General features: G+C 42.1%; 1 protein-coding gene across 31 annotated transcripts in view; it reads left to right on the top strand.

Moving 5' to 3' along the window:
* The window catches only part of NRXN3 (neurexin 3), a 1,690,724-nt gene that overhangs the window by 545,674 nt on the left and 1,132,724 nt on the right, over window positions 1-12,326 (top strand). For all 31 annotated transcript variants that reach the window (XM_058429925.1, XM_058429924.1, XM_058429914.1 and 28 more), the window contains 2 exons: window positions 1,682-2,120; window positions 7,186-7,569. In XM_058429925.1, the coding sequence (XP_058285908.1) occupies window positions 1,682-2,120; window positions 7,186-7,569 (823 nt within the window). The remainder of the gene's footprint in view (window positions 1-1,681; window positions 2,121-7,185; window positions 7,570-12,326) is intronic.

Here is a 12,326-nt window from a genome sequence, read left to right as displayed (position 1 = left end):
ATACCTGGTTTAGAAAGTCATAACAGATTTTTTTTCCCATAGGTTATTGGGGTTCAGGTGGTGTTTGGTTACATGAATAAGTTCTTAAGTGGTTATTTGTGAGATTTTGGTGCACTCATCACCCAAGCAGTATACACTGCACCCTATTTGTAGTCTTTTATTCCTCACCCTCATCGCACCCTTTCCCTCAAGTCCCCGAAGTCCATGTATCATTCTTACACCTTTGCATCTTCATAGCTTAGCTCCCACATATCAGTGAGAACATACAATGTTTGGTTTTCCATTCCTGAGTTACTTCACTTAGAATAATAGTTTCCAGTCTTATCCAGGTCACTGCAAATGCCATTAATTCATTCCTTTTTATGGCTGAGTAGTATATATATATATCTCACAGTTTCTTTATCCATTTGTTGATTGATGAGTGTTTGGGTTGGTTCCACAATTTTGCAATTGCAAATTGTGCTGCTATAAACATGAGTGTGCAAGTATGTTTTTCGTGTAATGACTTCTTTTCCTCTGGGTAGATACCCAGTAGTAGGATTGCTGGATCAAATGGTAGTTCTACTTTTAGTTCTTTAAGGAATCTCCACACTGTTTTCCATGGTGGCTGTTAGACAGTCATAACAGATTTTTTTAACTGCCATCCTCACCTTCTCCACCTACCTACCCACTCTGCAGGACAGTGGCCATGGCTTTGCAGAAGTGTACACTAACCTTGGGTAGGGCACGGAGGCAGAAAGCTCTTCTGGACCCCCTTGCAAGGTGAATTAGTATCTGGTTCAGTATTCTTTGTAAAATCAGACTCTCAACTAAATCAATGTCCCTGACTGACTGACTGAAATAGGGCTTCAGGGTGTCTCATTCTACCACTATACAGAGGGCACATGCAATATGCAAAAAATACAACCAAAAACAGACCTCTGTCCCCACCAGCTTTTAACACTTATTCTTTTCTTTCAAGTAATACATCCACATGGTTGAAAAAAAGTCTAACACTACAAGAGGGCACAGTGAAAAGTAAGTCGCCCTCCCACTCCAGAATATTAATCCCACAAATATACTCCCCAATGACAATTTTATAGTTCCAAAGAGACTTTATGCTTACTGGAGCATATATACATATAATGCCCCCACACCCCCACACTTTTACACAATGATAGCATAACGCACCCTCTATCCTGTTCCTTGACAATTTCACTCAACAATGTGACCTGGAGAGCTTCCACATCAAAACCAAAAGCAATACCTTGTTTGCAAGGCCTGCCTAATATTCCATTATAATGCTGTGCCATCTGCTATTGATGGTCATTTAGGTTGTTTCTGGTGTTTTGCTAAGGGTGCTTCAGTAAATCACTTTGTATGAAGTATGTGAATCCATGCAACTCGATCTCTCTTGATTTGTATTTGCAAGCTTATGTTGTATAACTTTCTGACAACACAAGAAATTGGCCAGGAGACAAAAGAAATTCTGTAGAAATACAGAGGCTTTTTTGGAGCTTGTGTGCACATCAGATGTTTCTTCAGATACTTTTTTGATTCCCGTGTCTCATTGTTTCTCATGTTGTTTTGGACTATGTCCTGAAGCCTCTTCTTGGGTCATTTTTCCAGGTGCCCAGTGAGTGATGGATGGATACTGTTTGCAAGATTGATTCACATGGCACTTTTGTTTGGCTTTTGATAGGTTGTTTATAAGAATAATGACATCCGTCTGGAGCTGTCTCGCCTGGCCCGGATTGGGGACACCAAGATGAAAATCTATGGCGAAGTTGTGTTTAAGTGTGAGAATGTGGCCACACTGGACCCCATCAACTTCGAGACCCCAGAGGCTTACATCAGCTTGCCCAAGTGGAACACTAAACGTATGGGCTCCATCTCCTTTGACTTCCGCACCACAGAGCCCAATGGCCTGATCCTCTTCACTCATGGAAAGCCCCAAGAGAGGAAGGATGCTCGGAGCCAAAAGAACACAAAAGTAGACTTCTTTGCCGTGGAACTCCTCGATGGCAACCTGTACTTGCTGCTTGACATGGGCTCTGGCACCATCAAAGTGAAAGCCACTCAGAAGAAAGCCAATGATGGGGAATGGTACCATGTGGACATTCAGCGAGATGGCAGATCAGGTGGGAAGAGGCAGGATGTGTGACTGAGACTAGACGAAAGCTGTAGCTTCTCAGTTTGTTTTTTGGCTTCATGTTTCTTAATTTTCACCCTTGCATGCTTGTTGATTCTTTTGCTACTCTCTTTAGTGGCTGTTGTAAAATTATGTTTCTGAAAAGATACCTGTCTCATAGATGGCTCACGTTTTCCACTTATCTCTCTTGTCACTCACTGCACAATTGTCTCAGTGATAGCTCTACGATCCTGGAGCTAAGGATGGTTTCACAAGTAGCATTTCCACTGCTACCAGAGCAACTCTCATGTCACTGGTGTGATCTGCCCCTGTTCCCCCTTTCTTTGCTTCTCTTTTTCCTCATCACCATGGAAACCGATTGTGACATCACAAATGCTGCATTATGTGATTATTTTGTAGGATAAACTTCACTGTGCAAGAGTTTATGCAGCAATACACCCTTCAATAATTGGCAAGAGTCATGTTGCACGGAGAAATTATGACAAGAAAGGAAAACACAAATTGATTTTTCTTGAAGATACATTCAATTTAAAGCCTTCCTTTGGTGTAAAAGCCTATATTTCACTCTTTGTTCAGACCTCACTAGCTCTCTCTTCCTCTTCATAACCTTTTACATTTTGTTTAAATGGCTTTGTTTCTGCAGCTGCAAATCAAACAAGCTAGCCCCAGGCAGTACATAGCTACTATGGAATAGTAACAAAGTGGAGGTGGGGCAAAATAGTCAGGGGTTTTTGAATGCCTGGACAGTCTGCCTAGCTTTCTATGGACCATGTGGCAATGAAGGTCACATTCTGTGCTATCAGAAAGGGCATTTTCCCAAGAGCAGTAATTAGAGCATTTGCATTTCAGACTCATTTCCGGATTCTCCATTTAGGTAGGATGTACTCAAGAAGGGTCTTGGCTTCATGTGCCGTATTTATAGAGATTCACTCTCCTGATGAACATTAAAAAGTCTTTATTTGGATATTTTCTTTCTAGGTACATTTGGCCAGTAACAGAGAGCAATAAGTTCTCCAAAAGGCTGAAACTGGGAGTGACTGAGCTTTGGAGGGTTGGCTTTTCTGCATAATTCTAAAGCTAGGCTGATGGCAGAGATGGCGACATTGCCCTTAGGAAGAGCTGGATGGGTTCTTTGCAGAAGGCACACGGGTGGCAGATTGCAGCCCTGGCTATTTTATTGCCCAGTAGGAATCTTTATTGGTTGTCTGACATCTGATCAGAACCAAGAGCCTTCAAATTAAATGTGCTCGTTAAGCAAGAATGAATAGTGTGTACCTTTTTACATAGAAAAACACCCCCAAAATTAATTTCTTTGGAGGCTAAATCCCGCCACACCCCCCATCCTTCTTCTTCTTCTTTTCTTTCTCCTTCTCTGTTTTTCAGTAAAATGACAGCAAGAGCAGAGTCAGAAAGCTGTTCCAGAATTATAAAGAAAACACTGCTGTTGATTTTTAAGAGCATGTGTTTGGGATCTCTGAGGTTAGGTCATGGAGGATGGGTTTTGTGTCTGACTAACCTAGACCTTGGCACAGCATAAAAGTTACCCACCCATGTCACAGGCAGGCTAAAACACACAAAATTGCCATTTGTTCATTTCTGTCTGTTCCCAGTGCAAATTTTTTTTTCAAGTAGGGGAACAATTTTTGTTGTTTGAACCACCAGTGGACCCAACTTCAACAAATATGTTTGAATTTCAGAAGTCTTAAATTTCATACCTGGGAGCTAAAGCATTGGCTAATTCTTTTTTTTTTTTTTTTTTTTTTTTTTTTTGTGACAGATTTTCTCTCTTACTGCCCAGGCTGGAATGCAATAGTGCGGTCTCGGCTCACTGCATACTCTACCTTCCAGGTTCAAGTGATTCTCCTGCCTTACCTCCCAAGTAGCTGGGATTACAGGCACCCTCCACTATGCCCGGCTAACTTTTGTCTATTTAGTAGAGACAGGGTTTCACCATGTTGGCCAGGCCGATCTCAAACTCCTGGCCTCAGATGATCAACCCATCTCGGCCTCCCAAAGTGCTGGGATTACAGGTGTGAGCCACTGTGCCCAGCCTGGCCAGTTTTTTGAACTACTGATGAATTTGATCAAAGCCTATTAAAAACTTACTGCGTAAACAAAGAATTGTCCCATGAAAGCAGTATAATCCAAAATTTTGATACAATCTGTTAAACTTTCATTTTTTCTTGAGAATGTTTTCTGGTACCTTGTTTTAGATTATAAATCTATACTAAAGGATAGTTATAAAAACAAGTGTATCTAAATGTGGTGCCTCCTTCCCTGATAATCTTGAAGAATAATATGACTAACAGTGATCTAGAAAAACTTTTATGATCACTCCTCACTTGGGCAAGTGAGTCTTAGAACTTGTTAAGTGCATTCAAAACTGTTATGGTCACACATTCAGAGGACAGATTTTCCTCAGGTTGTATTTAAGGCTCTAAAATTTAAATTGATTCTAGTATTGTCCTTACTTGGCAATAGATGTCCCCCCGTTTTAGTTGGTGATCAGATTAGCCCTGTGGACATGTGAGGGGTAAAGAAAGAAAACTGTGCAACAGAAAAAATAGTAAGAGATACAGACCTCAACTTCCTCCTTTGTAAGAGAAAATAATAACTCCTACCTCCCAAGACTGTTTTGAGGATCAAGTCCAAAAATGCACACAAAATAGTTAGAATGGTAGCCAGGACATTATTGTTGTTATATAAGTGTTTGAAAGATTAAAAAACAAAAGGCAAAGCATATTTCTCTAGGAGAAAACTTCTAGGAGGGAGTAGGGAAGCAAATTATTAAATTCCCCTTAATATCCTTTCTATGCTTCTACTCTTGTGTTGACTTTGCACTTTATTTTTTTAACTTTAATTAATTAATTAAATTTTTTGAGAGCTAGTCTCGCTCTGCCACCCAGCTTGGAGTGCAGTGGCACGATCTCAGCTCTCTGCAATCCCTGCCTCCCAGGTCCAAGGAATTCTCCTGCCTCAACCTCTCGAGTAGTTGGGATTACAGGTGCCTGCCACCACACCTGGCTAATTTTTGTATTTTTAGTAGAGATGGGGTTTCACCATGTTGGCCAGGTTGGTCTTGAACTCCTGACCTCAAGTGATCTGCCTGCCTCAGCCTCCCAAAGTGCTGGGATTACAGGTGTGAGCCACCACGCCCAGCCAACTTTGCACTTTAAAGTGTATGTTTCATTCTTGATCTCATCTGATCTTCACAGCCCTTCAGGTTATATACCGTTCATAACTGAAGAAACTGAGAATCAGACAGAAGTGAAGGCTGACTGATGGATAGCACGACCCATTTATCTTGATACCAATAAAGCACGTCAAGAATAATAAATATCTATTTTAAAATTTCTGACAGGATGTTTAGATATCACCTAGTCCATTTCCTTAATTTTCCAGTTCGGGAAATTGAGCCATAAAGTGGTTCAGGGACTGGCCTAGGGTCGTAAAGACATTTAGGACTAGAATCCCTGTTCTCAAGGTCCCAGGTTAGCTTGTGGGGTTTCATCTTCTACAATCTTATTAGATGCTGTCCAAACTCCAGCCCCTTCCTGGGTCTGCTTATCTCTCTGACTTGATCTCCTGCTCACCCCCTCTTGCCTTCTCTATTCTAGCCACACTCCTTCCTACCTCAAGGCCTTTGCAGGTGCCATCCCCTCTGCCTGGCATGCTTTCTCTCCTGGACTTTGCGTGGCTGGATCCTTCTCAACATTCGGGTTTCAGCTTAACTTTTACCAGCCTAGAGAGACCTTCAGTGAGTCTACATTTTAAAGTAGAATGCATGAATAGCTAGCACACCACCCGTTTTACTCTCTTCATAGCACGTGCCCTTAGCTAATTTATTTCATTTATTGGGTTACTTATTGTATTAGTCCGTTCTCATGCTGCTAATAAAGACATACCCAAGACTGGATAATTTATAAAGGAAAGATGTTTAATTGACTCACTGTTCAGCATGGCTGGGGAGGCCTCAGGACACTTACAATCATGGTGGAAGTAGAAGCAAACACATCCTTCTTCACATGGCAGCAGGAGAGAGAGAAGTGCAGTGCCAGCCAGAGAAATGCCAGATACTTATAAAACCATCAGATCTTGTGAGAACTCACTCACTATCATGAGAACAGCCTGGGGGCAACTGTCCCCATGATTCAATTTGCTTCCCACCGGGTCTGTCCCACAACATGCAGGGATTATGGGAATTGCAATTTAAGATGAGATTTGGGTGGGAACACAGCCAAACCATATCATTTATTTTCTGTCCCTCTGTTCTGGAACATCTGCTCAATGAGAGGAGAGACATGCCTATCAAGTTCATCTCAGTGCCTAGAACTGTACCAGAGACAGAATAGGTCTTCCATACACATTTATTAAATGATTAAATAAGGAATAATGTTTCAGTTAAAATGTATCCCAGGGAATGCTCAAAATATTCACTGGCAGGGCTGGTAGTGAATGCCCAATCTAGAGAGTACCAGTGCATGGAGAGAGAGACAGAAGAGGAAGTTCCATCTTTTGGGGGTTGGTGAGCCCTTGAAGAAAATTCAGGCAAACATACGGAGGCCTCATTCTGTCTCAGTCACTCTTAAAAGCACTTTGCATATATTCGCTCATTTAATCACACCAACCTATGAGGTGGGGACAGTTATTTTCCCATTTTACAAATGAGGAAACTGAGGCACAGGAGGTGAAGTCACTTCTTCACGGTTATACAGCTCATACATATTAGAGCTGGAATTTAAATACAGGCAGGAACTGTGCTGTTCTCAACCTGTGTGGTCTCAGCCAAGAGGGTTAAGTAGAGAAAAGATGCACTAGATGTTAGGTCACTGAGATTTTCCTGGGTCTTCCTAAGGGCCAGGTTGACTTAGCTGGCAGAGATTGGAACCAAGCAGCCTACATTGTCTTTTCCATTGTATTGTAACATCTAATTCTCTTGCTTACATTGTTCTCTCCTGGCCAGCCAATGGCTGGGCTCAGCACTCACCTGTTAGGCTTCTTTCATTTGGTTAAGCAACTGGCAGACTCACCTGAGATCTGTCTTCCCACCCCAGGTACTATATCAGTGAACAGCAGGCGCACGCCATTCACCGCCAGTGGGGAGAGCGAGATCCTGGACCTGGAAGGAGACATGTACCTGGGAGGGCTGCCGGAGAACCGTGCTGGCCTTATTCTCCCCACCGAGCTGTGGACTGCCATGCTCAACTATGGTTATGTGGGCTGCATCCGCGACCTATTCATTGATGGGCGCAGCAAGAACATTCGACAGCTGGCAGAGATGCAGAACGCTGCGGGTGTCAAGTCCTCCTGTTCACGGATGAGCGCCAAGCAGTGTGACAGCTACCCCTGCAAGAACAATGCTGTGTGTAAGGACGGCTGGAACCGCTTCATCTGCGACTGCACAGGCACCGGATACTGGGGAAGAACATGCGAAAGGGGTGAGTCGGCCTAGAGGATGGCAAGTGAGGGCCTGAGTGGGGCTGATGTGTTACAGTTGGATTCCTGGACAGCCCAAGCCTTTGCACCTACCTACACTTTCCTTCTTCCAAGAGTTTTTGGGTTTACTGATTTCCAGATTGCACTCTTTCTAGTTCTGAATGCTTGGGTTTGTTTGGCTAAGACTGAGTTGCAGAAAGGGAAGCTTTATAATAAGTATTACTGTGATTATGATACTTTTTGATTAAATATTTTCTATTTAGAGAGGGTAAATAATTCTCTTTTGGGACTCCAGGGGGCCTAGCCAACTGGCTGTTTTATTCATTTATTTGACTTGTGCTTCTTTAGTGCTTTCTACAAGCTAACTCCTGGGTTAGGCTTTAGAAATACAATGTTGAACAAGACAGATTCATTGCTGTTTTTATGGAGCTTGCTGCCTAGTGGAATATTTAGCCATTAAATAACTGATTACAAACATGGTGAGTTTTATAAGAGGCAGAGTGATGTATTAGTTAAGAACATAAACTCTGGGCCCAGACTGGGTGAGAATTCTGGCCTTCATGCAGTGATGGGAATTTCATCATGGTAGTCAATATCTTTGAAACTTGACTTCCTCATGTGTAAAATAGAAATCAGGTACCTACCTCACAGGATACTGATAATGATTAAATGAGTTAATAGGTTCCTGAGCATTTAATGTTAGTGATTAATATAGTCATAATTATTCTCATCAACATCATTAAAGAGAAGGTAAAGAGAAGCTTGGGAGGCCCTTGGAAGGAGACCCAACATACTACACAGGTTCACTGTATAGTGAGCAACCCTGACAGTTGAGGACGTGAACAAAGTCCAGAATGGACTGGATGCTTTGTTCCCTTCTGAAAAATGTCCAGAATGGAATTGGGGAACTGTTGGGCTGGGGAGGAGGGGCATGAGAGGGGCCAAAGAGATGAGGGCTGACCCTGTAGACTGGGCCAGAATGCTGGGAGGATTCCCTTTTCATTCACCACTTCAGTATCTGACATTTGCACGAGATTTACAGTTTAAGTAAAAGGCATAGATAAAGGCAAGAAGAGGGACAACATTAACACAAGGAGATTCCAGTCAAGCTATTTGCAGTTTGCAACTTGGTCTATTTTTTTGTATGCCAAGCACACAGAATCAAGCTGACTATCCACAGGCTGTCAGCTTCTATATTCTAGGAAAGGATAATTTGCATCAGGACCAAGTTTTTGCTAAGGGTATAGCTCTAGGACTTTGAGAATGCTGTACCTGTATAGTTCTTGCCCTCAAGAAGTTTATCATTTATTTAGCTGAGGAGTTGAGACATCTATATAATAAGCTGTAATAAGATGATGTAAGACAGTAGCATGTTAGTGGACAGAAAAGAAGGACATGGAGATTCAGAGACAGAAGAACATTTTGAGGAAAGACCTGGAGGGTCTCATCTCTACAGACCAGTGGCCAGTGGCCAGAAATTGTCCAAGTATCAGAATATAGGTGATGTGGACGGATCCTGGGCCAGGTCTGGAACAAGGGCTGAATGACCAGTTTTCAAGGCATGTTTTTTGTGAGGCCAACTGCAGGGCCAACTGTGTTACTAGCTAAAGTATATTTCAAGAGAACTACAAACGCTTCTTACAGTCAGATCAGAAATAGAATACAGGACATGAGGACAAAGGAGGAAAAGAGAGCTTTCTTGGAGCCTATGGAATTAAAATTAAAATTCACTGAATTTTCAAGTCAGCAACCACCAGAACAGGAGCTATGATGAGGAAATACCCATGTGGGACAGAAATAGGCCACAAGGGGCTGGTCAGCCTGTCAGGTGTCTGGGCTCTTTCCAAATATCTTTGTAGAGTAACCTACCCTGGTGCTGGTTGGGGAAGATAGAAAGGTCATTTTTGTCTCTGAGATGCATGAGACAGTTTTGGTGTTTGCCAAAGTTTTGCGGATCTTCTGTTATCTATGAAGACAGTATAAAGGTCATCTCAGATATCTCACTTCTTCTTGGGTCTCTTCTTAACTTAAGGGCCTTGTGATTGTCAGAGGCAGGACACAGTGACTGTAGCCAGCTGTACAAGGTGTCTCTGAGCTCACCCATTTCAAGGGTGAATCAATGGGAGTTGGTCCAAAACTTGCCAAGAACAGTGAAAGTCACTGCACCTTTTACATTGTCACTTCTGACTAGTCATTAAAAGGCAGCTGATTGGGGATATATGAGGGACAATTATTCTTGGTGCAGTGCAGCCAAGAGTCATCCATTCTGACGAAATGAGAAGAAGCTTAGCAAATATAAGATGTTTGAGCTATACATCACTCAAATCCCAGACGGTTCAACTGATTGTTTTGTTCCCCTACTAATTGTTTTTTGTCTCTGGATTGTTCCTGATACCATGTTCAGAATCAATCAGTGGAGTGTAAAAATTATTGGACTCTTTTCTGCTAGCAAAGAAAAGTTGAGATTCCCAATGACATTGTTTTTCTTTATTGAAACTGATTCCTTAGTGGAGACACTTTTGAGTATCTTTTGTTCATTTTTCCTGCAGGAAATTGATATATATTGAAGCCCTAGTATGTTCCAGGCACTATGTTTGAGGTTAGAAATGCAACAAACAAACAATCCAAAACAGAAACACCAACTTGACACAGCCTTTACTTGTGAACAAGGGGTGTATAGTCCTCCCAGAGAAGCAAAGGGAAATGTGAGAAATGTTTAACATGTGGTTGATGTTATGGCAGATATCTACAGGGAAACAGTAGGACAAACAGGCAAGAATGGCCACTTTTATATGGAAGGAGTGACGGAACCCAGAGAAGGGGATCCAAGGTTTCTTGGATTTTAGGTTTCCTATTTCTAACTTTAGGCATCCACTCCAGGCACTTCTGAAGAGTGAAGAAAATGTGTTGGGTATTCTCTCTATACAGGAATAGGATCCTTTTTGGATTAAGGAGCCCTGCCCCATTCACCATAACAGCATCAACACAGTCACTCAGTTTGCCATTCTCTCTCTAATTTTTATTATGTAGAAGAATTCTAGAATCAACTCTAAGTCTAGAATGGATCATTTGTACTAAATGTGTTAAGCCCAAGAGAATTCTTAAGGCTGTGTGTCCCAGTAGCTCAAATTGTGTTCTCTCCTGGAACTTTCTTGGGGGTGAGTCCCTTGGTATCACCGGGCCCACACATGAATGGGAGTGTTAGAAAGAAGCACTTGTGTATATACACTGAAGAAAGCATAGATGGAATGCTGAAAATTGGAGTTTTCATGGCCCAGGTCAGACACTAGATACTACATCAAAATAGACCAATGACCCAAGCAAAGTCAGCAACAGATAAGTCTAAGAGACAATTCCTGGATCAAAGTCATCAGCCAAGTATAGGAGAGTTGGAGAATAAGGCCTGGGAAGTAGAAAGTGTTTGTGTATATGATACTAAGATTAATTTGCATGTATTATGTTTCTCTTATAGTAAAATTGGATAACTCCTGCTTCTAAACTCATAAGAGTGCTTCTTCTGCCTGCGAAGATGAGCTACTCTAAATCTTGATGTCTAAAAATAGACTTGATTGATATTGTATTTAGATTTTTTTCAGCATAATCTGTTGCTATTCTAAGATGTAGCTGTCTCTACCCATCCCAACTGTTTAGCTCTAGTTATTTTGGTTGGCTATTCATAGTGATGTGAGAGACGTCTCCATGACCTAAAAAGCAAAGACCTGTTTTAACTACTTAATTCTAATCAGATAGGTTGAAATTCTTTAGTATCCTAGAAGACCACCTGCCATCCAGTGAAGTCCTGTTGGACAGAGGAAACAGTCTAGCTCGTCTTTAGCCTGCTCTGGAGTTAGTCCTACTTAAGGAGCTATGATCACTTGACCTGGGACAACATCTTATCTTTGCTGGTATAGCCAAACTGTCTAGTTCAATTGGTGAGCATCAAGTTCCAGTAGGGCAAAGCCAAGGGTTTGATTTATTTGTAGATCATGGAGCTTAAATTTTAGACCATTGCTGAATCTATGATCTTCCCTGAATGGCTTTTTCTAAACATATCCTGGCATTCATTTGGCAAGAAAGTAAATAAATCTCAGCACAAATTCATCCCAATGTCAAGAAAAATAACCTACCGTACAACATTTATCTGACATATGCACCAGCTGAACACGAAGAATACAAGTATTTTTACTTCTCTCTGGTGACTCTTGTTCCAGTGGGAAAGGCATGCAGGCAGCAGCTGCTGCTCCTCTCCATTCAGGGCCTCCCTTTTTAGGCAACCTCCTATGTGATCCTGGGTAGCAGCAGCAGCAGCAGCAGCAAATAATTCTGCCTGGAAAGGGTGAGACACCAATCTTCGATGAGGCTGGATTGTGTCATTGAAATGCTACATATATGACACATGGAAATCATGTCATAAGAAAATAGTAGGGTTGGCAGAGGCCAGGTGTGGTGGCTCATGCCTGTAATCTCAGCACTTTGGGAGGCCAAGGTGGGTGGGTCACCTGAGGTCAGGAGTTCAAGACCAGCCTGTCCAACATGGCAAAACCCCATCTCTACTAAAAATATAAAAATTAGCCGGGCTTGGTGGTGCATGCCTGTAATCCCAGCTACTCAGGAGGCTGAGGCATGAGAATCACTTGAACCTGGGAGGTGGAGGTTGCAGTGAGCCAAGATCACTCAGTTGCACTCCAGCCTGGGTGACAGAGTGACTCTGTCTCAAGAAAAAGAAAAAGAAAAGAAAATAGTGAAAATAGTAGGGTTG

Source organism: Hylobates moloch, unplaced genomic scaffold (assembly GCF_009828535.3).
Source record: "Hylobates moloch isolate HMO894 unplaced genomic scaffold, HMol_V3 SCAFFOLD_16, whole genome shotgun sequence".
NCBI classification, from domain to species: Eukaryota; Metazoa; Chordata; class Mammalia; order Primates; family Hylobatidae; genus Hylobates; species Hylobates moloch.
Note: the sequence above shows the minus strand (reverse complement) of the source record. Positions and strands in the feature narration are given on the sequence as shown.